A 27,063-nucleotide genomic window follows, 5' to 3' on the forward strand; every position below is an offset into this window, starting at 1 on the left:
TGCCCAGCTCCATTTTTCTCTCTTGAAATCAACTAGAACATCGGCTATCCACTTTTGCTCTCTAATCTGCACCACTCTCTTCCTCTTACTGTTATGCGTAACATTTTTCATTCCATTGCTCTTTGTGTGATACTTAACATGTTCTTGAGCTTCTTTGTTAACCTCCAAGTTTCTGCCTCATATGTTAGCACCAGTAGAATGCAGTTATTGTACACTTTTCTCTTCAACAACAGTGGTAAGTGCCCAGTCAGGATTTGGTAATGCCTGTCATATGCACTCCAACCTGCTTTCATTCTTCTGTAAATCTCCTTCTCATGATCAGGGTCCCCTGTGAGTAATTGACCTAGATAAACATACTCCTGTGCTGACTCTAGAAGCTGTCTGGCGATTATTAAGACAATAGCCCGGCAAGACTATTGTCTTAATATTGCCTGGCTTTAGTTATACTTGTAAAACGCTGTAGTGCATATGTGTGTGCCTGTGGGTGCATGTGCCAGTTGTGTATTTTTGTGTCCAAGGGGTGGTATCATCTCTCCTCCCACTCAACATCTGCGGTGGTGCACTAGGTTGTCAGCCAGGCTGCTTCCATTCCACAGTAAAATCTGCATTTCGCTTTCTCGCGCTTTTACAAGAATTATGGGGTGTGATGTTGCAACACTCGATTGTGACCCACTGAAAACTGGCTATTCTGCTTGCCAGGCTTTGTGCTATACAGTTGACTTTCGTTAATTCGATTCCGGATTATTCAATCGTGACCGCAGGTCCCGGCCGGCGCCCATACATTTCTATGGGTGCCAAACCTCTGTTATTTCACTCTCAAAATTGGCCTTCACCGGATAATTCGAACTTGACTGGTCAGCTTCGCCGCAGTACAGCTCTGTTATGCGTTGAAAAATACCGAGAAAGGGGCCGCTGTCACGGGACATTATATGTGTTCCTTAATTATGCAGGCGCGCACCCACCATCGCTGGTCAGAGTACGAGCACCTAGACACCTAATACGCATACTAGCAGTCATTCAGAGCTGTTTATGACGTTACTGTGGCGATTAAATCCCTCATTTCACCCGCCATGCGTGATGATTAACAGGGCCTAGTGCGTGGCCTAATACTCATTCCGGTGCCCGAGAAGTGGATAAATACTGTCAGTGTTTTGGGAAAGCTAGCGAAAATGAAGACGGCAAGATGAAAAAAAAAACGAAAGTTGAAAGGACGTTTAAAGCCAACAAAAAAGCAGGCTTTATCTAAAACTCTGAAGGCGTGCCAGTAAACTTAGGCATCTCGGTACTCATGTTGTGACTTGAGACAGTGCATGTGCCTGCCTGTGTAAATTTAGGAACACGTGCTATGTCCCGTAATAGTGGCACCTTTCCCCGCCCAGTATGCTTACCGCATGACACTCTGTATTGTAGCGAAGCTAACAAGAAAGGCAAATACTGTCAAGTGAACAGCATTTCGGCGTTTCTGCCATTTGTTTAACTCGACCCTTCGGATAATTAGACCAACTTCATTGGTCCCATTAGGATCGAATTTACGGAAGTCTACTGTATAAGCATTTCTATCAGTATGGGTAGATTCACTATAAATATGGCATAAATATTTGCTGTCATTGACACCATCTCCAATGTGCTCTTTGTTCCTCCAGGCCGAAGCTGAACAGAACCCAACGGCGCTGCGTAAGTTCTATCAGCACTTTGACCAGCTTTGCGACCTGCGACTGTGGAAGATGCAGCTGCTGGATGAACGGCATCTGCTGCTCAAGTATGCCAGCGAAGATGTAGTCTCATTCCGGCTGTCGGACCCAAACTCCCAGCCGTCCTTCTTTGTGGTTTACAACCTGGTGACCACCGAAGTGCTGGCTGTTTATGAGAACACCTCTGAGGAGCTGCTGGAGCTGCTTGAGAACTTCAGTGACCTGCTGCGCAATGCAGCACTCCACTCGGATGCCCAGCTCACTTGCTCTCCGTCTAACAACATTCATGCACGGCTGGTACAGCAGAGGTGAGGCTCCCGAACAAATCACGTGCAGTGTTCATAGTGTGCATGCACAGATATGGCATGGCTGTGAAACTTTGTGAATGTTCAGCAAAAGTGTCATTTCGGAAGAATTTAAGGTCTTGTTGCAGGTGGCACTCAACGTCGTTTTAGGTGCTGTGATACCCTTAGTGATTAACTGTGCCTGGAAAGCTATGGAATTTCGCTTCCGGCAGAAAATTGATCAAATGTAGCCATAATTCTAGGCATGCTCTCCACTCTAGAAATTAAATAAGCTCCGGGATGTGTGGGTTATACCAAATTGTTTTCTTCCCCTGCATCTTTGTGAAATTGTGTCTGTTTTTAAGCCACCTCACTTTTCTACCCATAGCAATTGTGAAAGTAATAATGAATGAACATACAAGGCAGATTTGTTTCTGGAGCTTTATTCTATATTGACAGTGGTGTTGGTTATTGGATTGTTTGTATAAGGATTTGAGCATTGTTTTATGTGATCACTTCCACGAGTTACATACATGGAGTTCATTTTTTTTTTCTTTCACAAGTTGGAGGTGCAAGTTATAGTACATTAAAATATGGCAGTCGCATGCTTTTAAGTCCTAACGAGTGGAGAATGAACTGGTAGACGATGTAGATGTGCCAAAAACGAAAAGTTCTTTACCGTACTATGAAAGGAGTGACATAAGAACATGGAATTTGCAGTTTATTCAACACGTCTACTATGAAATTCAGTGCTGTATTGTGGCACATTGCTTCTATAACAAAAAAAAAAAAATTGTGAGGGGTAGTTTCTGACATACTGCCCTGCTGTACCAATGCTATCAAAATTGTATTGAGGTATTGGTTCCTTCTAGTACTTCTTTTTCAAATTTGGAAACTGTGTAGTCAGACACATCCAACACCTATTGCTATGATCTACAGTCACTGCAGTGAATTCTTTTAGAATGTCATTGGCTTGGTAGCCTTGTCAACAGGTGCATTATCCTGCACAGTGAAGACACCTTTTTGTGTACTGCCTTTAATTCACATAAGTACTTTTGTTCAAAAGAAATGTGGCACTTTCCACACCATCTTTAGTTGTAGGAAACCTCTCTTCAAAAAATATAGTCCGACGAGATCCTTGCACCCACCGTCACCTGGGCCTGGGGTCCAGCTCCTGAAGACTCGGTGAACTGCGCAGTGTGCTCCAGCATCTAAAGTGGCCGTTCACTACCACTTGTGGCACTGTTCAGGAATGCAGGCTGCTAAATAAAGGATGCTAAGAACTGCTAAGCTATGAACGGGTCAGGCAGACAGGTATAAGCATTGGATTAGGGGTTATAAGTTCACTAAGGCGCTACTGTAATCCCTGTGTGAGGAGGGTCTCCATGCCATTAGTATTTAAGTAAAAAGTTATGACGCTGGGCAAGCTTCATGAAAAAAAAAATAAAAGCTTAAAATCTCTGGCTGTGACTGCCATGGCTGGGAAAACACCAGCAAAAACTCGTGCAGTTACGTATAGTTAGGTGCATGGTAAATCAGTTCTGAGGAAGCTCACAAGGTGGAGAAAGGTTCATGAAAGGAAAAATTGTTTAAATAATTGTAAAATGAAAACATTTGTTTATTTTATATTTAGGTGGATATTACAGAAGCACAAGCAGTCAAAATTAATGTGGTGCAGTGTCCATCATTGGCCTGCAATTCAGCTCTGGTATGTTAAAGCCCAACAATTATTAAAAAATAAGTGAATGTCATATTTATTAGAAAGGCTGGTGCTTTGGCCTGTGTTTGGGGGATTGGGGAATTCAGGTGTGGGAATGGGTGGAAAGGGAGGGGTAAGCAGGCGATGGTCAGCAAACTGTCTGTGTGGATCTCACAGTCTGAACAACAAACCACTTATCAGCGAAGGCCAGAAGCGAGTTGTACAAAGCACGCTTATTGAGTAGAGTTAACTGCTGGGCTAGTTGGTGATCTTGCATACTGAAAAGATCTTGTGCCACAAAAACAAAACACAAAGCCAGGCGTCGTCGACACCCGTGGTGTCATCGTCTTTCTTGTGTGTTGTTTTTTGGCACAAAATCTTTTCAGTATGCACGCTTATTGAGTTCATCTGCTGGTGGGATTTAGGCCTCGTAGTTCAGAATCGTCATCCTGTCTAGGTATCTGCCGCGTGCCTCTTCATGAGCCTGAAATTCCCAGAAGAGGTGTTTGGCCATGGGACGGCATGGTGTGCAGCAGTCAGGGCACTGATGGTTGAAATGCATCGGTGTGTCCTCATCTTCGTTGTGGGTACCGCTTCTAACTTTCGGTATATAGGACCTCTAGCGGTCGATGACATTGGGGGTTAGGGCAAAACCTGATCGTAGGCAGTGAAGAAGCACCTGTCTGGCTCTTGGTAATCTCGATGGTAGCGGACAGTCATTGACTGGTACTAGTGCCTTGTGTTCTTGGGCATGTTTCCGCATTGCACGGCGTGGGTCCAATGTCTGTATTTGCTCCAAAGGGGTTTCGTTTGTGCTCACTGGCGATGAGCAGCCAGGGGGGACCAGGGCGGCGGTGTGGATTGTACTGCTTTCATGCACTGCCATCTCATGTGCTCTCTCACTTGTAATAAAAAAATTGGCTTTATCCTTTCAAGCTGCGGCTTTGACAGTGGTCAGCTGTTGCACTCAGTTTCAATCTGGCAGCTATCCCCAGTGACAAATTTGATTTGTCTTCTCCATCCTGTATTTTATCAGCACCCAAACTATCATACAGCCATTAGACTGAAAACTTCTGTTGAAGAATCGTTTAAATACAGATCCCTCTCTGCATATGCTTAGTATCATAGCAAACTATTTATCCAAGGTGTCAGCCCAGATTGTCAGGCGTTCACCACCAGTGCCTGTTGCTCACATTTCTGCTCCGGCGGTCTGCTAAAGTGACAATGCTATGACACACAAGTGCCAGCTGAAGCTCTCTATTGTTTATGTACATCTTGTCAACAAGGATGTCTAGGCACCACAGCACAAGTTCTTGTCCCCCTGTTTCCCAGGTTCAAGCAGACCATTGTGAATGCCCGTTATGGGGGCCAGACAGAGGCAGTCAAGCGTCTATTGGCACAGCTGCCCATCAGCTCGCAGTCATACAGCAACAGTCCCTACCTAGACCTGGCTCTTTTCAGTTACGATGACAAGTGGGTGTCAGTGCTGGAGAGGCCCAAGGCCTGTGGAGACTATCCCATCCGGTGAGTGGCAGTCATGCACTTTTTGGTTAAAATTGAGAGTGTGACGCATCCCATTGGTATGGAACGTTATGATAAATGCACATACCGACCACAAAAGATCGACTAAGGTCAACGTTTTGGTTTTCTTTTGGGAGCCTTGTTCACAATGGTTTGTAAGGCCATGATATCAACTGAAAATAGGCACGCATGATTGCAAAAGAAAAAAAATCGAACATGTGTCTTCACTGCACTCCAAGTCACTACACATCCAAGCTACCACCAGAAACCATCAGCCAAAGTTCGTACACGCTGGATGTCTTGTTCGTGTTATACAACATACAGGGTTTGTCTGTATAGTAATGAGACTGCCTGCCACACGGTGCTGCAGTTGCCAATAGTGCACTTGCCAGAAGCGGTATTTGTGGCGAGGGTTCTAAGCTAAGTAACACACCGGGTGGCAGTCTTGTCCAAGCTGTTTTTGAGTTTTTTTCACAGCAGAAAGCGTTAAAAATGGAGTGTTCGCTGGAGCAGCGGTAGGCGATGAAATTTTGCTTTTACCTGGGCAAAAAAGCTTCCAAGGTGCTTGCCTTGGTTAAGGAGGCTTGCAAAGACGACACCGTGTCAAAAGCCCAGGTTTTCCATTGGTTCATTGAGTTCAAAAATGGACGGGAGACCGTTGAAGACATGGAGCAATCTGGATGCCCTTCAATGAGTGGTTTGGACGAAAATGTGTCCAAAGTAAAGAATCTCGTGGACTCCAACCATCATTTGAGTATCAGATTAATCATTGAAGACCTCAACATGTGCAAAACAACGGTTAATTTGAACATGCAGAAGGTTTGTTTGAAATTGGTGGCAAAAGTGTTGAATGATAAACGAAAACATCGACGAGTTAACGTTACCCTGAGATGTTGGTGCAGCTAGAAAGTGAACAGGGCTTTTTAGAGGGCATATAAACAGGCGACAAATCACGGGTGTTTTGGTATGACCCCGAAACGAAGTGCAAAAGTTCGGTGTGGCACACTGCAAACTTCCCACACCCCAAGAAAGTGAGAATGTTGAAGTCCAGGGTAGAGGCAATGTTCATTGTCTTTTTTGACAAGCGTGGAGTGGTCCACAAAGAGTTTGTGTCTCCGGGACGAACAGTCAATGCCATGTCCTACAAAGAAGTCCTTGAATGCCTTCACAGAGCTGCCAAACGAAAACGACCAGAGATTGCCGATTGCTGGAAGCTCAACCACAACAACGCTCCAGCCCACACCACCTTCATTTTGACCACCTACTTAGCCCAGGTAGGGGTAGCAACCTTGCCGCAGCCACCGTAGTGCCCTGATGTGAGCCTGGCAGACTTTTTCCTGCTCTCAAAGCTCAAGAGAAGCCATTTCGACAATGTTCCCACCATCCAACGGGCTGTCACAGAGTCTCTGAAAGAAGTTATGGAAGCTGACTTCTGGGAGCCTGCCATTGCAGCGTGGGAATCACGTTGGCAGCGGTGTATCAACACCCAAGGACACTATCCTGAAGAATTTTAATTACATGTACTGATCGAATCAATAAATTCTTTTTACCAGACCCAGTCTCATTACTTTACAGACAAACCCTGTACTTACATGACTGTTTTATTGTTTTTAATTTAATTGTGAATGAGGCTACCATGTTGGAGCCTAAATGTTAACTCTACTAAATCTTTTGTGGCGAGTGTTTGCCTTCATCTTTCATCACTTTAGGGTTGAGGAGTTTCACATCCTGAAATGGCAGAGTTCATGGCACATAGTATTTCTGTGGTTTCAAAATGTTTTCATAAGTGCTTAGAAATGCCGGATTTTTTGGTGCAAGGATGAAAAGAAACGAAAAAGAAATTTGCACTTGCACCCCAATGCAGCTACATATGGCTTTGAAACATGTTTGTAAGTGCATGAAAGTGCATAGCTTTTATATTGAGGATAAAAATTGAGAACTTTGCAATTTAGCAACCACGTAGACCAACTACTGTTGCGTGTCTTACAGCTGTCTCATCATGTGTTCTCAGCACAAGGGTAGCAATACAAGGAATAAAAAATGTGTTGCTTGGTACTACATACACCACCTATGTCTCCATTATCTTATGTTTTGCATAGTCATTTCTATTCAAGAACATTTTATGGCACATATAGCTGTCTTGGCACATGCACACACAGAAATTCCGTAATGACCGTCTGTTTTTTCCATGTTGTTTTGCCACCACTTCCTCACCTTCATCCTTGCCACATGGCAAAAAGAAACAGAACTTTACCCAATGGAAGTACTACGAATCGCAACTTGTGCTTTTGTGACAGCGTATAGCTAGGAGCCGGATGTGTCGACAACTGACCTATTGTTGTTGCACATTTAGCAGTTTCTGCAGTGTTTATAGCATGCACAACGCAGACTTCGAGTATACTGGTGCAGGTATTGATACGGTAACAGTATTTACACGTAACAGCTACACATAACAGTCGTTCGGATGCAGTGGCAGGCAGTACACACATGTAGCATAGCTCACAGTGTCTAATACACCAGTCACACAGGCCAGTTGCAATCGGCTCCATCGCACAGGCTGAGGAACAGAACCAAGCGTGACCGAAAAAATTTAATCCCAGTCGGACTCAAGTTCGATAAAAGTGTCCTGTGTGACACTTTTATCAAACTTGGAGTTGCTGGCATCTGATGCAGCAGTCATTTGCTGCGGGGCTTGGTGTAGCAGTGAATCAGGTATACTTAGGTGACCGACTTGTAATGGTGTATCTCACACAAGTGTCGACAGGATCTGCATTTTCTCTCTCTCTCTCTCTCTCTCTCTCTCTCTCTCTAGTTTCGCTGACCGAGTCTGTGGCACATTTAGGCAAGCTGTGCAAGTGTTCAACTTTGGTGGCTTGTGAGTTAGGCTAGCTCCTTGCCCTTTGGCACCAGGTTTCCTGCTGTGCATTGCAGTTCACCTTTGAGTACTTGCTCACATGAGTGCATTTGACTGTTATTTGAAGTGTAAAATTACATGCAGTTTCTACGCACGCGACTCTGGCCTCCTGAAGTTCAAGATCTACGCAGGCTTGCAAGGGCGCAATGCACCACCGGCAGCACGACGGCTGGTCGCCTTCACCTTCCACCCATACGACCCGTTTGCCATCAGTGTACAACGAACCAATGCTGAGTACGTAGTCAATTTCCACATCCACAATTCTGACACACCTTTTACCTCTTGAGGAATGTTGGCAGTTAGCTGCCGAGAATGATTGATCGTGGCACAAAAGTCTGTCAAGGACAAAATTTCTGGACCAAATTTGTTGGAATCTAGATGTGTCCATGATTTAGGTTTCTGTTGCAGCGCCTGTGGTCTCCAAACTCTTGTCCATGTTGTACAATACTATATGCAATTCCATTGTGTTCATTGATGTGTGCAAAATTGGTTTGCGAGTACAGTCTGTCTTCTGTGCATCTGGCCATATAGCCTGTGATATGGATTTGCGGAAGTGAACAGAAAACATGTCTCAGAGGAAATTTTTATCATAATGCAAGATATTACCTAAAGGTGGTTATATTCCTCATGTGATCCAACTTTTTGAGAAGGCAGCATTGTTTAGCAGTGTGGAAGTGCAAGAGATTTATTTTGCAGTTACCATAACATTTAACAGAAGCACATTTGTCACGACTGCATAGATAAAAAAAAAAAAACATTACGCCGAGTGCTGTTCACTTGGGTACTGTCAGCATAAATTAAAATGCAAACAAGTAAAAAAATGACTCGAGTGTATATTGTTTCCCAGTTTGCCTGGGCAAACCTAAAAGATTCGCGGTAATCATTGATTAACTGCTAAGTTATGTAATAGTTTTAGGGAGCATGTTGCAGTGCGGAATTGAAGCTGATCAGGGCTCAAGGTTCACACACTTGGAGGGCCTCCGTTGGGGTAAAATGCATTGGAATGGCAATTACTTTTTTTCCCCCAGAAAGTTTTTGTTATGGTACTGTTAAACAGATCTGTTTGCAAGAGTGCATTTTGTGGCAGATTTTCGGGACATATCTTGAAACCAGTGGTAGTCTCAGGATTCCTACTAACTGGACATTCAGCATTGACTAGCTTTATTTGCACCATTGCAACATGTGCCCTAACGTAAGAAATTGTGCCAGGAGGTAGAAAAAGTATAACTTGCACATTTTGCTTGATCAAAGAGATCATCATAATTAGTGCAAATCTCTGCTGTACTCCTGCACACACAATTTGTCGTCTTAAAGATTACCTCTTTATCTCTACAGATTTGTTTTTAAGATCTAAAGCCTTACGAAACGTCCGGTGTAACATAACAAATAATTAATGCTTTAATAAAAGGTAGGCAAAGAAAGTTGCAGCAGCTACTCAGAAATGTTGCAGTTTGGCACACATGTGAGGTCCATTTGATTCGCCCTGCACCGTGCGAACTAGTCATATCAGTTTAGGGTCAGTTCTGTGGTCGTGCAAAACCGGCTTGGCACCTCCTGCTTAAGCCCTGCACTACATGTCCCACGAGTCCAGGGAATGCTGCGAACTCGTTCTGCATGAAGCCCACACTAGCTGTAGCAGGAAGTGCAGGCAAACTGAAAGGACCTCTAGTGGTTGGCTGCATTTGCAATTTTTCCTCTTTCCACATTGGCTGATTACAGCTGTTCTGGAAGCTTCGTGTTCAAGCTTGACGATCTTAAACCGTTGAATGGTTACTCGCAAGGATTATTCATGCCTGAATTTGTCTCTATATACTGTATTGTCGCATTGTAGCGACAATGAAGAACACAGTAGCAAACCTATGAATCGCGAAACTAACTTTTTGTTGGGAGAACCTGTGCCCGAAAAAACAAGTGGCCTCAAAGCACACTGATAGCGCCTAGCACAGTTGGTGATTGATGAAATCTGATCAGCAGGTCAAGCACATCGGCTTTTATACGACTCGTCGAACATTCCAGCATAATCACAGGTGCCCGCACGCCCTCCGAAAAGTACTACACAATTCATGTCGTGGATAAAAATCTGATTACACAAAGTTCAGCGAGAACATACACAACAGATAGAATCAATAATAACATTCAAGTAAGTTGCAAATCAAGCAGGTACTTCTTACGCTGAGTGATAATTTCAAGTTGTGAGCAGGAGAAATGCAGTTCCCAGAAAGAGGTTAAATAAGTACACATGGCAATGCCCCCTTCTTGAAAATCATCCCGATGCAACAAACACGAGAACAAAAACTAAAACACATGTATAAAGAAAAATAACAAACAGAAAGAAACAATGTCCCAGAGTTAGTTATCGCTCGTCGAAAGGCTTGTCAATACTGAGGCTGGGCAGGCATGTCCAATCATGTTTTTCACTATGAATTGAGATTTCTAGGCTGCTTGCAAATGTTGCTGCATCTTTTCTCTAGTCACAGGATTCCATGCATGATCATACAAACTCTAAATGTGTAACCATACATTGTTTGCTCTTGTGCTCTGTCCACGGATTTGTATGAAGCCTATAACGCCTGTTTGCTCTTGTGCTCTGTCCATGGATTTGTATGAAGCCTATAACGTCTGTTTGCGGTATTCTGGACTGTGTGTACAGTACTTACATGAGGTGCACTGTCGTCCATTCACCATTGAAGACAAGCCAAATTTTGAAACCTTGCTGTGCATGTTATTTACATTTGTAGCCTGTGGCACTTGCAAAATGTAGTACACTGTAAATTGTGGGCATGTACAGTGATTGTAATGCATTGAAATGTTCAATAGATCTGGAAGCCTTTGTGGGATGCAACAAAGGGCATCTCTCCATGCTACAATTATTGCAACATTTACTTTACATATGACGCATGTAAAGTAATTGGGGGCTTTTTATTGCTTTCCAGTGTGTTTGTTTTCTGTTAACATTCTGCAAACACTCCAGTGAAAAAATGGGGTTTACGGTATCGTAGCAACCAAGTTCACTTTGTTGTGTTGGCCGCTGAATGAAAGCCTCTTGGATCATGCTACATAGCGAGTTCTTGTGTACATTTTGATTTGAGTGCACTGTGTCCTTGTGTCACAAATTTCTATGATTGACTTTCTATGATTGATTTCTATGAAATGTGTACATGAATCATGTATGAATGGCTGGTGGACTTATGATTGTTTTGTGAGCAGATGTACTCAAATTATGTTGCATGTGTGGATCTTTTTTAAACATTGTAATGATGCCACAGTTCTGGTTTGTGTCGTTCCATGTACAAATCTGTTAGCTTTTTCATGTCACATTGCAAATGCTCATGGATTAACTTATGCGGGTCTGTGGGAAGTGTGCATTACCTCATCACTTCTCTGAACAGTTGCACAATACATCTTGAAATAAATAGCATGAACAGACAGAGACAGAAAACAGTAGGAAATAAGAGGCAGACAGTTTTTAGTCGTCACTTAGTTCCTGTTTGTGCCATAGTTGTTCCACTAAGACATTAGACTTGCTAAATGGTCGTTGTACAGTTACTCCACAGTTCCGCTACACTTTCTTTGCATTTGGAATGCATGACCTTTCTGTACTTGTTATGCATGTCATGACCAAGACCTGCTAAGAGGAATATTCGTGCAAAAAGAAAATTCCTGAACTTGGGTGCAGTGGCGAAAATACTAAGCCACGTAGTCATGAAAATCCTTGTTTTCAACATGTACGAGCAGTAGATGCGACAGGACGCACCCCTTTTGCCCACGTCCGCAACACGTCATACATTTACTACTCATAATTGATCACCAACAAGCCCGGATTGTCACCTTAGTTAAAGTGTTTAGCAAGTTTTGCACACGGAGGATTTGCTGCAACAAACTTTAGAAAGCATTAGGCATGGTATGTGCGCATCTGGGGACCTTTTTTTTTGTTTGTGTGTGGACGAAGGCATGACACTTATGGAGCACTAAAGATAAAAATAATTTGAGCTGTGTTAGGAAATTACCCCTCTACAATATAAAAAAGAAGCGTTTTTACTGTGAGGAGAGGCTAGTGTTAAGCCAGAAAAGACTGATGGCGCTGCCGCATTGAAGCCCCTTTACCAGCTTGCTGCAACATCACAGATTTTGATGGCGTCTGCTCAGGCCTAGTTCATTGCGTATTGTTAAGGATGAATTACACTGTGTTCTAAAGGAGCCAGAGCAGCCCAAATGTGGAAAAATACTTTGAAATCCACACTGTCAGACTGACTTACTGGCGCTGGGGTTTCACTGCGAAATTAAAAAATGTAACTTTGACCTTCATGATTTTTTTCTAAATATCAAGCTACTACCGTGCAATTAACAAAAATACATTTGCGAAGGAAGAGCACAGAAGAACGGGACAAAATATATGACTGACAGCGACACGAGCGCTCATGCCTGTCATCTCCCTTGGCCTATTCTTAAGTGCTATTCCTTCGCATACGTACCAACCAGTCCAAGTTAGCACACTGTTGACAAAAGCACAGCTTGAAAAGAATACTTTATCAGTCTAAACTAATTTAGGGTTTCTGTTTAGCGTCCCTTTAAAGTCATAATCATTGCAGATATGTCTGGCAGACAGCCTGAACCACTTGTAATACACGATAGGCTCGGGATTTGTTAGCTGTGGCTTCTCCTGAGCTAGCTGGTTCCTGACTATCATATCGTGTAGTCTAGTCTAGATGCTGAATGTAGGAAACACAGTATATGACCAATTAACAACTGGCATATTTATTTGAAAGCAGAGGGCACATTTTACAGAGGATACGTCATTTTGTTTGAATGTTTAATTTTCCATCATGTTTACATGTGTCACCTACTTCAGGTAAAGTTTGTTAGCCAGCCATTTGTGTTCCTTGCTATGTACTACGTCTCTTGCATAGGCTTTCCACTACATCAATGAATATATTTGATTTTCCAAATGCCAGAAAAGCATTTATTGAAAGATACAAGCATGAACTGGTGAAAGGGAGAATGCCACATTATTAAATCCTGCACTGTTACAGTACAACCTAGCCATTTTGCCAAGTTTCAGTGCTTAGGTAGTGTTGACACTGAGCAACATGTGCTGTTGATTTGTGTGCGACATTAGTTGCCTGCCTCCTTTACCAGTAAGGAAAATTTAGAACACTGTAGTGATTTACGAACAGCATCGATTGCTCAGCCTTTGGTTCTCTAAAGCGACCTAGTCCCTCCTTACCATATTCTTGCACCTCAACCACCTGAACCCCCAGTTACAACATCTGTGCGTTGCACAGATCACATCTGTGCAACGCACAGATGTGATCACATACAGTAGCACTCAATTTTTTTTAAAGCAAGCATGCGCAATTATTGGCACTAAACAAAGTTCAAGCTACAATTTGATTTTACACGTTCATTTGTCCTATCGCAGCTTTCACTGGCCTTGCCTATTGATGTGTGGCTTCATGGCAAGGCAAAGCCGCACCTAAGGAAAGAAATTTTGTGTGTAGTCAACATTCCCAATTTGCATTTCAAATATTTCGAATTTGGTAGCGGATTGGTGCGTGTTGCAAATGCAAACATAACGGTATGTCTTGTGGCCCACATATTGCATTTTGTTGAACCAGCACATTGGTGCTCCATATAAAAACTTGCACTGATTAGGACGAAACTCTAAGGCCTGATCGTTCCTTTGTGCCATTTCTTGTTATATCTATTATGTGCATTGGACGAAAGTGACCAGTAGGCTTACCTTGATGATGCCTCTTCATTAAATAAATATTTCAGTTGTTGGAACAACAAAAACAGCTTTTATTTGGGATAAATGTCTCATTTGCATGACATTTAACAAGATTTTACAACAGCGAAAAAAGAACCACGGTTTGAGAGTTCCTGTAGCGATGCGTGTATGGAACAGACAGAGAGAAAAGGATACAGGTCTACGGAGAACAACATCAAGATCACAGTGGTTACGGTTACAAGTTATGCTGGTGGCTGGCCGGGTTAGAAATCGGCACACAGAAGAGTAGTAGTGGGAAAGGAAAAAAGAACGGGGATTCTAAGACTACAAGGAAGCTGCTATGGAGGCTGGAGGTGAGCGAACAGCACAATTTTTTTTTTAATGTGAACATAAGATTCCATTTCAAGAACTCATAGGGGGTGCGCCGTATTGCCACGAGACAGGGACGGTGTGAGGTATGTGTCTGAGACAACAGAAGCGAATGTATATTGCCTTTGGTATTTGGATTTTAAAAATCTCGGATGTTGTAAAATATTAGTTCCATCATTTTGTATGGCAGAAACTATCATGTACGTGCGATGGGCCGCTGGTGCTTTTCACAGGCCAGATTGTGAAGCAAGCTCGAGTGGAGGGCACAGAGCCTCAATATTGCTGACTAGGGCATATTGCTAGAAGGGACACACTGTAGACCTAGTGGTTACTTGAAACACACAGAAAGTTTGAGAGCATATGCTCTCTTTGCGACATGTTTTGTATGTAGCGAACGGCTATATACCATGATGCTAAAATATGCTTAACAAGAACCAGCTTCTAGCGCACTGTCCTCGGCTAGCTATATAGTGGCCACATCTGGCTGCAGTGTTTGAAAATGAAAAGTGAGGCACCAAGACAGATGCAGATGAGCAGTACATCCCCTCTCGAAACAGGACCATTTGCCACCCAGTGGACTAGATGTGTCTGCTCCTCCAGCAATGCACCAACGACAGCTGAACGAGACATGCGCACGTGAGTACACATAGTTGCGTTGGATATGTCAGAACGCAAACACTGCAACACACAATTCAAGACGCACTCACTCAAATGTGTAAGCATGCGCTTCTTCAGGGAAAAGCCACACGACATGGTGGTCTTGCACATCATGAACAGTGAAGAACAAACTACAGACAATACAAACAGTGACACAAATTCGTGGCCTGCCTTGTAGCAGTTGTGCAATCTCAAATTAATGTAACAGTCTACATCAACCTGCCCCAAACCTTAATCGAACCAGGGCATATGGATTGTAAAGCCTTCTGAAGACCATTATTTTCTCACCAGAACCTTTTAAAAGGCAAGTGATGTTTATCAATGTAGATCAGTGTTTACTGCGGGGCAAATCAATTGAAAGTTTAAGCGAGTATGTGTACATTTTAGTGGTACTGTTCTAGCGAGGTACTGTGATGTAGCTCCAAAATAGCATTCGTGGCTACACCTTGTGATGCTCTGCTCAAACAATTCATACGAGCCTCTTGCTGCATCCTGTGTCTGTGTATTCTAACATACTAGCGTCAAAGTTTTTGTAACAACACAGACTTCCTAATATGTATTATACCCTTCCCTGCCAAGAAATGTCACACCCAAGAACACTGTAGCACATGCCAATATGAACACACCATCAGATAAAGATTACCAGCATTGCTGTTTACATTTGCATCCCAGTACTCGGTTGACATGTAAACGCTGATATGTATACACACTGGCTAAAACTCTCGTATATGCTGTTACAACTCTTATCATAAAAGCCTCACATAACCATTACCCACCGGCTGTGCCAACTACCCGTTGCCAACACTCGTACATTGTTTGCCAAAGCTAAATGCCCTTGTCTTGAAGGTCACTCTGCTGCAGCAAAAAAAGATGGTGTATTACACCCGAAGTAATGTGGTCAACAGTTTTTATAGCAAAAAACTGCGAAGTTCAGCTTTAAAAGTGCACACTAAAAGTAGGCATGTGAAGCATTTGCATTGCTATGTAGTATGCAGTAACGCATCCCCATGCTCTGGAAATTATTCTGGGCATTTATGCTACTTGTGTGGTGATTGGTGTGGTGCTTTTTTTTTTCTTTTAAGTTTGCAGGTTTCGATGTACTTGTAGTTAGCTTTTTCTCATAACATTTCAGCATACATCCAAACAGACATTGCTATCTGTACACTTAAAACTGCACTCATTAGGTGAAAGTCGAAGGCTTGATCGTTGCTTTGTGCTCACAAATGAAATGATTATGCAGTCAGAACAAGTGAACTGTAACACAAGGAGCACAGACATATTAAATGACTGGAAAGGTAAGGGGGACCACCAATCCTCATATCCATCTTCATTCTTGTTTTGCATTTGTGTTTGGCTGAAGAAAAACACTGAAAAGTGACCAGTAGCGGGGGATGGATGCATACTGATGGCCTTGACAGACTAGTGACAGAAAAAGTGGGATTTCCTTAGGCACTGCCCATACAACAAGACATCCTTTATCGCTCCTGTTTCGTAGCTGTCGTCGCAAGGTGCTGACGAGCAGTCGTGCGGTTCTCCATTGGGTGCTGATTTGAACATTCCAAACAAGAACAGCAATAGTGCCCACCACCTACATGCAGAAAATGCTCTTTCCTTTCCACTGCAATACAGGCACGAATAGCACCAGCTGAACATTAGAGGGAAGCATTTCACAACCATGCTCTCACAAATGATGAACTTGAAGGGAGGGGGAGAACTTTCATCATGAGGCCAGCCACTAAAGGAGCACAAAGTAAGCTAACTCAGGAGTTCCCAAACTGCATCTCAAGGAACCCTCACATTCCACACAGGACTTTTGATTTTCATGAGCATACTGAGTGATCTGTGTGCCCCCATTTTTTCCTTTTCACCTTGTCTACACCACAGCAAAGCTACTTATTGGCTGATTGCTCATTCATTGTAATTAGTGTGTCAGAATGGAATGAAAAAAAAAGAATATATTTTTGACTGCAGCAAGAACACACATGAAACATTTATTATTTTGTTTCGGAGTGAAACCGAAATATTTTTGATCAGTTTTCGGTTCAAAAGGAAAGTCAGCAATCCGAAACAACTGACACCAGGCAACATTAGAATTAGCACGTGTCTTGGAGGTCCTGGTAAGTGCATATCTCAGGCAGGGACAGTGTGAGTGATAGCCGGTCGAGTGCTCCGCTAATCTAAGCCTGCCACTCTGTGCACCAGCAGATCGGCATAGTAGCGAAACCCAGGGCTTGCGCGCTGAAGGGCTTACTGTTTTGTTTTCTACGGGTACAAATCTTTGTTACCATAGTTTTGTCGTTCGTTTAAGTTCAGTTTATTGGAACAGTGGTCTTACATTTTGGACAGTACACTTGATGACGTGCTGCTTCCGAGATCATGCTCAGTGCCTTACTCAAGGCACTGAGCATGATCTCGGAATTCACAATTCAATTATTGAGAACAATAACTTCTATGCTTTTATTGTTAATCTGCTTCAAAAATTTTTGCATGCAAACAAAAACCGTTATAAACTCTTACGGATCATTTTCTTTTTTTTTCATTCTGGAGCAGAACCAGAACGGAACTTTTTTGCAGTGGTACAAAACTAAAATCAGAATGAAAAACATTTTGTTGCGACACCCTGATTGTAACAACCGCCCAACTTTGTGTAACTGCTGGCTTGATTAATTCGTTGATTGAGTGTGGGTACTCATGGAAGAAACCTCATCAGGTCCACACAACTTTCTGGAGCCCTGTGAGCACCTTGACTGACATGCGTGACTGATCACCTGTGCAGCTTTTTCTTCACAATCGCTAAGCTACTAATGATTCTCCCAATCCAACCTTTCCAGCAATGTGCAAATATGAGCCTTGTGTAACCATTTACCTGAGTGAGTGCAGATGTTAAATGAGGAGCCCTTTGTCTGCGCTCTTCTTCACATGTATCTGACAGGCAGAGGATGAGGGGTTCCTAACTACATATTGAACGCCAAGGTCGTTCCTCTTGAGCCAAGAAGTTTGGGAACCCCTGTGCTACACATATTTGGTGTACTTGTCAGCACAGACAGACGATGAAGAAAAAGGAGCAGTATGGGAAGCTGCAGATTGGTGACAAGCATCTGGGGTAAGTAGAATCTCCAGTAAGCTTTATAACAACTCCCACATACAATAAATGTAGCAGTTTTGATAGAACAGGATGTTTAAGTCACGATCAACAAGGCTCACTACAGGCATTGGGAGACGTGGTACATGATTGATGCCATGAAAGACATTGAGTCCAAGGCAGAAGCTTCCAAAAAAAAAAAGTTACAATGGTGTACAAAGTGAAAAAGAAGAAACCAAGACATGCCCAGTTGGTTGTAACCAGGTGATAGAACCTGGCCATGTCTTAAATCTATTCTGAACAACAAAAAGGTTGTCATCAAATGATGCCTCTTAACACACAGCACATAAATTTCTGATGAAAGAGAAAAACGAAAGAAAAAATGTTATCTGCAACCAACACAACCTTCTGATTTGTGCCTATGGAAAGCACTTCTAGCTTTTCTTTTTTTTTTTTCTCCATCTTCAAAAAACAAACCACTGTCATTTCTCATCCCACAGGAATAAAAGCTCATCAAGGATAGGGCAGGGGTGGGGGTGCAGAGTCCAAACATAAATAAACAATGACTTAAAAATGTCCGTGGCACTAAATAATAAATATTTACATTTTCACACTTAGCGCTGGGCAGTTGCCATAATGATTGAAAGCATGGCTGCAAGGGAAAACTCATATATAAACAACCCAAAATGACTAAAGTCCAGAGGTGAACCATTCACAGATAAGACCAAAATCAACAGATGGGACTTGCTGAATTCAGAGCTAACACAGATGGAGGGTTGGTAGAGCCTCTTGTTCCCACAGCAGGCATTTGCGCAGCTGGTAACAACTGAAAAAAGAAGTACATGTCTGATGAGTCGAACATTCTTAAATCTCTGCCACAGTGCTGTCCAGCAAAACTTGTTGGTAGGCAAGTTGGCACATTGAAGCCATAGAAGATTGACTACAAACAGCACACATTATGCTTGCACACTTTTGCATGAATGCAAACATGGCGAGAGACAGAAGAAGATCTATGTAGAGCTGCCAACCTTACAAGTTTAAATAAGCTAGTCGTAGCCAAAAAAACTACAGTTTGGCTAGAAAATACAAACCTTTTTTTAATTACTTAAGATGTTATTAAAGATTGGTAGGCTGTGGTCTGTAGGCACAATGTGAATTATTTTACTTGTGCCACAAATGTTTTTGAAGCATATTCATGAACTACTACTTGTGTTTCAGCAGCCAACATTTCAGCTGCTGTTATACATTAGTTATATAAGTTAGTGTCACTGCTGTGTGACTAGGTCTGTATAGTCTACCGGTCTGAAAAATGAGGCTATGGAAAATTATTGAGCAACTGTATTTGCATTCCCTTGGAATAAGCTTTGCCCTAAGCTAAGTGCGAACAAGACCTTAAAATCATTGGTGTCAACACAACAACTGTAAACAAGCGCTCTAAACATCCGGCACTTTAGAATACAATGGCAAAACTTATGTACATGAGAACAAGCGCCTTTCATTCAGGTTACGGCACTGATTTTTCTTTGTCCCTCCTATGTATGCTTGTGCACTTCTGCATCTTTCCCTCTATGGCTGTACTGTCGTCACTCCTGGGCACATGCAAGAGATCACAGCAGCATGAGCAGCCTCAGCGCCAATATGAACTGCAAGGAGGTCTGAACCTGAGCTTGTTAGTACAGCTTCGTTACGCTTTTTTTTTATCATGAAACCAATATGAAGCTGTTGTGCAGCCTGTACGAGAAATGGCCATGCAAAATACACTTGAGCGAGTCTAAATTAACAAATTACAGAATAGAAATCAAGACTTATGTTAGATGGTTTTTTAATCCATTCAAAACATTTTTTCAATTAAGGTTGATTGATGGCATCTAATGTCCAAAAGCCTGGGCTGTACGAGAAATGTCACGGTATAAAGCTCTGAATACGTTTTGACAATTAACAGATTAATTTAGGTGCATGTTAAAGCACACCTAAATATAGATATATGAAGTTTCCTTCTTTTTAACCCCTTAACTGCCATGACAAATTGCAAGAACAATGTGTAGAAGTGCAAAAGAAAAATAGGTGAAAAAGTCATTGGGTATTTTGTCAAAATTACAAGAAACTGAACACACACACATGTGCAAAAATTGCCAGAAGTTCATGACAAGTTGACTGCTCATCAGCACCAGAGGATGCTTGTTGTGATGGCAAGTTATCTTGTCATTGGCATATAAGCGGTTAATATGATAGAATTATGGCAGATTGCACCCACTTATGGGTATCCATCTGACAAAAGATATGGGCCGATCCCAAACACAGAACAGTATAACACAGTGTCTCAAAGCGCTAGCTGCCACGAGAGAAGAATGCAATAAACTGGCACGTGACACATGCATACGACATTTCAAAGAGTGATTTTGGCACAAGTATATTCTATTCTAGAACAGGTGTAGAATCGGACAGCTATACATTCTGTCCATGCTACATTTCTCCTCAAGTAGATCATAGTAATAAAGTTAGGGCATTCAAATGAGAAATAACACATTCAAAAATTATTTCTTCTCATACAAAATTAAATTTCAGATTGGAGTCAGTTACTCCTTTTTTGACATGTACTGGCTCGTACCTTTTCCTATTGTGTAACCCCCAGTTAGTCCCCCTCCCTTGTAATGCCTTGTTGGCGCTGAAGGTACTGTGATAAAAAATATATGTATAAGCATGCATGCGATTGTGGCCTAATGGTTAGAACATTGGTTGCTGTGCTGAAAGACAAGTTTGATCCCACCGTTCATGCATTTCTTTATACAGTAACATTATAGGCAGACTTCGCCTACAGTGGAGGTATCTAACGAAAGAAAGGTGTGTTGAGTGTATGTGCGTGTGTAAGTGTGCACAAAATCACAAGATTGTAAGACATACAAGGTATAGAAACATCACTCTGATAAATGAGAGTGCGCAAAGTTGCCCATGATGCACGTGCACGCAGTTGTCGAGACATACTTAGAGATTTAGCGATGCTATGTTCTCACGCACACACACACGGATATATATATATATATCTGCTCCACTGTAGTGTGGCTGCCATTGCCAGGAATTGAATTCACACTGCTGGTACTCAGCCACGGTATAGGCATTAACCATCCTGCTGCGTCAGCACCAGCACTTGTCCTGCCTGTTTCATGTAATGTTCCATCTTTAGCACTGCAAATATGTCGCACAATTAACCAACTAGCCTAGCCTTCTGCATAAAACCACCACAGCAGCTATTGGCTATCTTGGAGGCCACCAGCCATGCCATCCTGCCATGTCAGCAACTGTCCTGCCTATTTCATGTCATGTTCTGTCTTTAGCATGCAAATGTGCCACGCAATTAACTAACTACCTCAGCTTTTTGCCTAAACCACCACAGCAGCTATAGGCTATTTTGGGGGCCATGCCATGCTGCATGTGCCAGTTCTTGTCAAGTTACCACAGCCAAGAAAATGTGTTGGGAGCACCAAGTGCCTACAGCTACCCTTCTGCCGCTTATTAACCCTGTCCATAATGCAGGAAATGACAAAGTGTACCGAATTTCTCAGAGATTTTCAGAACCATGCCTTCATGACAACTATACTCGTCATCAGTTATATTGGCATAAATTTCAGTGACTGTACTTGTCCCCGGTAGACAAAGGGTTACTGCAGTGGCACCCTGCTTGTTGCCACTTTGATAAGAAGTACAAAACAAAGCCTGAACTTACGCGGCATCATCAGCCAGCAGCAGAACAGCAGTGGCTAGAGCTCAGCCACGCGCAGCTTCATGGCAGCGGCACCACCACCTCGACATAGTTGACAGGGAACATGCCTGTGTGGCCGTCGATGCTGCCCTCGTACCAGTTGTCATCGACGCGGCGCACGAGCGAGATGAGGTCCCCCTCATGGAAGCCCAGCTCGCCCTCATTCTCCGGCTCGAAGTCGTACAGCGCTCGGCAAGTTGGGGCGCGTGGGGCCCGGGCTGGTGACCGCACCGGCGATGGAAGTGGAGAAGCTGAGCCGCACCCATCCCCCAACCGCCATCAGTGGGCGCCACACACACACACATGCACCCTTCCCATTTCTCCCTTCCCGTTTGTGTTCTGAGCATTCAGTTTGTACCAGCCAAATCTAATGTGTAATTTCAAGCATGCTAAAGTGCCCAATAGTGATCAGTCGAATGTGCCACGAGTCTTCAGATGGGAAATTACGTCGTCTACCAAAGCATGGGAAGACTCATGTGCAGCCAGTCAAATCTAATAAAAAATGGATTATGCCATGCCAGCATTAAATAAATTATGTGTCCATGTCCTTCAGGAGAGTTGTAGGTACTAGATTTTTAGAAGGTGTTGGTTAACTCAGACTTGTTAACACTGGCTTGCAAGTGCCCTGTCACAAAGCTGAGGGTTGAAGGTAATCACAGTGGTAAGGTTACTTGAGAACATAATGAAAGAAAATTTGCAGCAATTCCTTGTACACTCAGGATTCACAAAGCCCAAAGAAAATATTGCAGGGTGGTACAGAGCTCAAGTTGTCTCAACTGTTCAAGAAAAGTGTAAGCAGCTCAAGGTTCGGAAAGGGGACCATCATTTGAAATGCCAAAGAAACAGTGGAACACGATTGTTGTGTATTTATTTCCACTTATCATGAAAAACACGGCATATTAGCCAGATGGGAAGATGTGTTAAAGCCCATCTGTAAATAGCACAGGCGTGCTGTATATATATAAAAAAAGATCATATTTCCACCTTTAACAGCACTGCTCTTCTTGTAAACATGTAGCGGTGTATGGCAACACAATTTTTCTTTAAAGTAAGGATCAATGATTCGAGAAATAATGGAAGCTATTTGTAATGTTCAGTCAGGTCATAATTAAGCGTAAGGCAACCTTCTCTTGCTTTGACAGACAAGGAAGTTTTGTATCTAAAGGTATTGTGACACGGTGGATATTTAGAGGTGTGTTTGACAGATGGCATCACTGGTGACATTCGAACGTTTGCACAAGCGCTTTCTGCTTCTGTGTGCCATTTCATTGTTTTTGTTATAGGTAGGTTCCTGTATAAAAACATCGTCTACGCCTTGCTTTTCTATTCCCCTCTTTTGTGTTTTTATTTTGGTGCTTCCCAAGCTCTGCTACCTTGTGACCTGCAAAAAATATGTAGCATCGCACCAAAACTCTCGTTCCCCTCTCCCAGGTTGGCATCTTGTGTTGCCGTAAAGCTTCTCAATTTTGGAATATCAATATTTGTACAAATTTTGAAGCAGAGTTCATTTGACAGTTGGCATGGGTCAGAATGAACATTGATTCTTTTGACCAGGCAAACAGGACACCTTTACACTAAATGCAAATTTTTTTTTTTTTTGTGTGTGTGTGTGTGAATATCGCATGACCAGTAAGAGGGCCTGCCTGAAGCAACCTACAGACAGCCAGTGACTACAGAGGAAGTGACGCCCAGCTGTACTTTCACAATAAGACCAGTGATGTGTCTGTTATATGTAAGGAACTATTTCACCATGTTTGCAATTGTTTCAGCATATTGAAGCACTTGTTACACAAGGATGATGTGCTGCTAGCTACATGCTTATCATCGAATGCACAGACATGTCTATGTGCCTTGATAAAATCTACAATTTGGCTATTGCCAAGTTTGGCAACTAGTTTACTTTCAGCCTTGTTTTAGCTGTGGCAACTGGGTAACAGCATTATTAGCAGTGCTACAAGGTATAAACTTACCACTAGCTCACTTGAACTGCTCACATGGATAATTGTAAGCTCACCTAACGACTCCCTTTTTTAATTTGCTTCACTACGCTAGTACACAATAATCAGTTTCGATTTCTGATGTAGCCAGAGTTGCAGCTGAGTGTTAGAAATTGTGAAACTAAGAAAAAAAGTCATGAAATGCTAGGTAAAACATAGCTAACGTAAAGTGGTCATTACGGGTGACTACCTAAAAAGTAGCAGGTAAACATTGATGCACACTGATGCAGACAGAAAAAGTTCAACAGGTACAGCTAGCAGACAATATACATCATTATTTGGTGTCGCACATACCAACAATGCCCAGGAAAGGTGTGAATTGAGCACAAAATGGTGGAAGCACGTAAAAGCAGTTAGAACACACACCAGAGAGAGAAACATTAAAATCTTGTTTCACAAAGCACTTGCAGAAAGATTCATGAATCATACTACCAGCAGGACGTAAGACACAACAGACCGAGGAGTAATGCAGACAATCAGCATCGCTGTTGTTATTGAAAATTAGGGAGTAGCACCAATGTTACAGTGACCAAGACAGTGAGAGAAAGAAGAACACAAAAAGGCCAGAATCAGCAAGCAGAGAGAAGAGAGGGTGCCATCAAGTCCACCTGCCACACACCATGCAGCACCAGGCCATCACACCATTTCAGAATGAAACAAAGGAAACAAAGTGACAGAGACCAAAGGATAAAAAATGCAGATACGAGGCAAAAGTAACAATATTTATGTCTTGCACTTACAGCTGCTGTGTGTACAATCACAGCAAGAACTGTGGCACGTTGCTGGACCTGTCCCAATATATTTTTTGTTGTAAGCTCAGTGATGGCCTTACGATTCATATGTGTGAATGATCTGATAACATTGCATCTATGCACTGAGCTGGCTGATTTTGGTTACATTCAATGCCCGATACACAGTTTCAAGCCATAGTGCACCAAGTAGGGTGGCTGAATTTGATTAATCATGTCAAGCCATGTAAGAGCTTGTTGTAGCTGTCAAAGTAAATATTAATTCTATGCCATATTTGAAAGCCTCGCACTAAAATATTTCCTGCATGCAGGCAACACAATTTGCAATCAGTTCTTCATGTTCTGATGATGCAATCACATATTCTTGACCCACAAGGAACACTGTACTGAGTGTCATAGGACCAGGTGACGTACTGATATTGTCAAGTTCAGTTTCTATAGGAAAACTAGAATGCATATACCTAAATTGCATGACTCCAATTTTTTCGGCAAGCTACAAAGTCTCGCCACATGCAGTGTTTTGCAATAATTCAAATACGGTGCAAAAGACATGAAGTGGAATTCATAATCACAAGAGTGTCATAGAAAGGCTACACTGAGTTTATGCCATGCAACCAAGAAAAAAAGAAAGTAAGCCAAAGCTTTGATGCAAGTTCAGATTCTATGAATCAACACTGTTGGTAATCAGAGACACAATTGTCATGTTCCCAATCTTGCAATTTGGTGGTGTATTAAAAGAATGCCATTTTATTTCACAACTACAGGCATGAAATTTAAATGCAGTGGGTTCCTGTAATTCAGTACATGTTGCTGCTTTGTGCACTAAAAGTGGCATTACCTTGAAGCATGGTACATATCAGTCCTCCCTGCAAATACGTTAGGTCCCTAATACCTAACTGAAGTGTGCTCCCCATATTGTGCTCCAATGCTGCTACCACCTGCCTTCACTGGCATTGATTAAGGTTACCAAGGAAGTTCTAAATCGAGCCTATCAATTCCTCGGACCATTTTATTAGCCCTTTGCTTTGTAAGTGAGAAGGCATGTTGAGAAATCGAGAACATAGAGAAGCATGGCAGCAACATGAAAGAATGGCACTGCCTTCGGAGCATACACAGACATAATGTACGAGATCATTATGGTGCCGTCTGCGAGACTTCGTATATAGTTGCCTAGCCTGTGTATAGTGCTAAATCCTCCAGGCCACAACGATGGCAAAGACGGGTGAGAATCGAGCAATAGAAATTTTCTTGTGAGTGCCACATAAAGGAACTAGCTTTTGAGGCGCTGGTGGGAGGAAATAAGGAAAAGGGGTAACAAGATCGAGAGGGAAGTGGTGGCAGGCGGTGGCACCCTTGGAAAGAGGAACACGAGTACCATTGGGAGACCTGGAGCCAGGTGAGGCCCCCGTGCCATGCGGATTGGGGAAGCTGCCCAGGAAGAGGTTATTGGCAGGCCGTGGGTTCACAGGCGAGCTCAGGGGTGAGCGGGCAGGAGATGCTGCAAGGGACAACCCCCGCCCCGCCAGGTCTACGTCACCATCACAGTACCACAGAACAAAACGGGGCTTGCCTGCATCTCTTCATTTGCGAGGTCGAGGTCTCCCTTCTCTATACATTGAAACACCCCCATTGTCTATTGCTGCCACAAGAAAATGTAATGCAATTGACTGATTCCATGGCTTTTCTCACATCTAGCACAATCTAGCCATGAGGCACAGATAAGAGGACTTGATTCCAACCTTGATGTGCCATCAATATAAATCAGTTGATCAGTGCTTTGCATAGATTCCACTAAGTAATCAGAGGTCCCTGGCTCACACCACCAACTGATGTGCCAGAGATTCTGTGCATATTTGTCGCATGAATAAGCGTCATTAACTGATGCAAGAGCATCAGTGTGGTTTTGGTTTTTCTTCTGTCTAAACAGCGATGGCAAATCCTGAATAAACTTCAAAAAAATTGGGTAGCAACAGTACAACCCAGCCTGTAGGGCCATGCTAGCATGACGACAAAACACTGAGTTGAGGAACAACAGCCGAGTTGCATCAAAGTAAGATGCAAGTACTTTCACTTACGCTTCATCACCAGATTGTATTTAATGTACAGCTTGGCTGGAGTGAAATGTTAACAGGAAAAAGCAAATTGGAACATCTTTCATGCATAATTACGTGGAAGATTGATGTAGTATCACTATGAGTACAGCTGCTAAACTTTCTTTAGCCCTAGAATTTGGCATGCAATACTGTTTACACTAGTACTACCGCATTACACCAGTTTACACCACATTTTAGAAAGGTTCAAGTAATACAAAGTACACGAGTACATGTTCCAATTCATTTTTTTCCCCCATTTGCTGTTGCAGCCTGGCAGTACTATACTTAAAAGTCACACTCTCTGTAGTTGGTATTTTGATGTGTCATGATGGTATGGGTGCAAACAGAAGTTTTTGATACACAGAAACTATGAAAAAGATGAATTTCCTTGCAACTTCAGCATTCAGTCAAAAAGTAATAGGGGCATAGCTAAAATATATGAACAACCAATGTAATGTGTAGTTCTTGTCAAAAGAAAAGAATCCACTATGAGCATGACTGTTGCCGACTCCCGAGTATAAT

General features: G+C 42.6%; 2 protein-coding genes across 10 annotated transcripts in view; one reads left to right on the forward strand and one right to left on the reverse strand.

Annotated features, from left to right (window-relative positions):
- abo (de-etiolated protein 1 abo) overlaps window positions 1-25,817 on the forward strand; it is a 29,871-nt gene extending 4,054 nt beyond the window's left edge. The window contains exons 3-6 of one of the 3 annotated variants that reach the window (XM_055076683.2): window positions 1,644-1,999; window positions 5,007-5,198; window positions 8,194-8,343; window positions 23,333-25,817. In XM_055076683.2, the coding sequence (XP_054932658.1) occupies window positions 1,644-1,999; window positions 5,007-5,198; window positions 8,194-8,343; window positions 23,333-23,372 (738 nt within the window). In that variant the 3' untranslated portion in view covers window positions 23,373-25,817. The other 2 variants (XM_050188231.3, XM_055076684.2) reach the window with 2 other exon arrangements.
- EndoA (SH3 domain containing GRB2 like, endophilin-A) overlaps window positions 13,885-27,063 on the reverse strand; it is a 115,505-nt gene continuing 102,326 nt past the window's right edge. For 3 of the 7 annotated variants that reach the window (XM_050188235.3, XM_050188237.3, XM_050188234.3), the window contains exons 12-14: window positions 25,824-25,946; window positions 21,667-21,953; window positions 13,885-18,771 (exon numbers count right to left, since the gene is read on the reverse strand). In XM_050188235.3, coding sequence (XP_050044192.1) covers window positions 21,724-21,953; window positions 25,824-25,946 — 353 coding nt within the window. In that variant the 3' untranslated portion in view covers window positions 13,885-18,771; window positions 21,667-21,723. The remainder of the gene's footprint in view (window positions 18,772-21,666; window positions 21,954-25,823; window positions 25,947-27,063) is intronic. The other 4 variants (XM_050188241.3, XM_050188238.3, XM_050188236.3 and 1 more) reach the window with 3 other exon arrangements.

The sequence above is a fragment of the Dermacentor andersoni genome, chromosome 2, assembly GCF_023375885.2.
Source record: "Dermacentor andersoni chromosome 2, qqDerAnde1_hic_scaffold, whole genome shotgun sequence".
NCBI lineage: Eukaryota > Metazoa > Arthropoda > Arachnida > Ixodida > Ixodidae > Dermacentor > Dermacentor andersoni.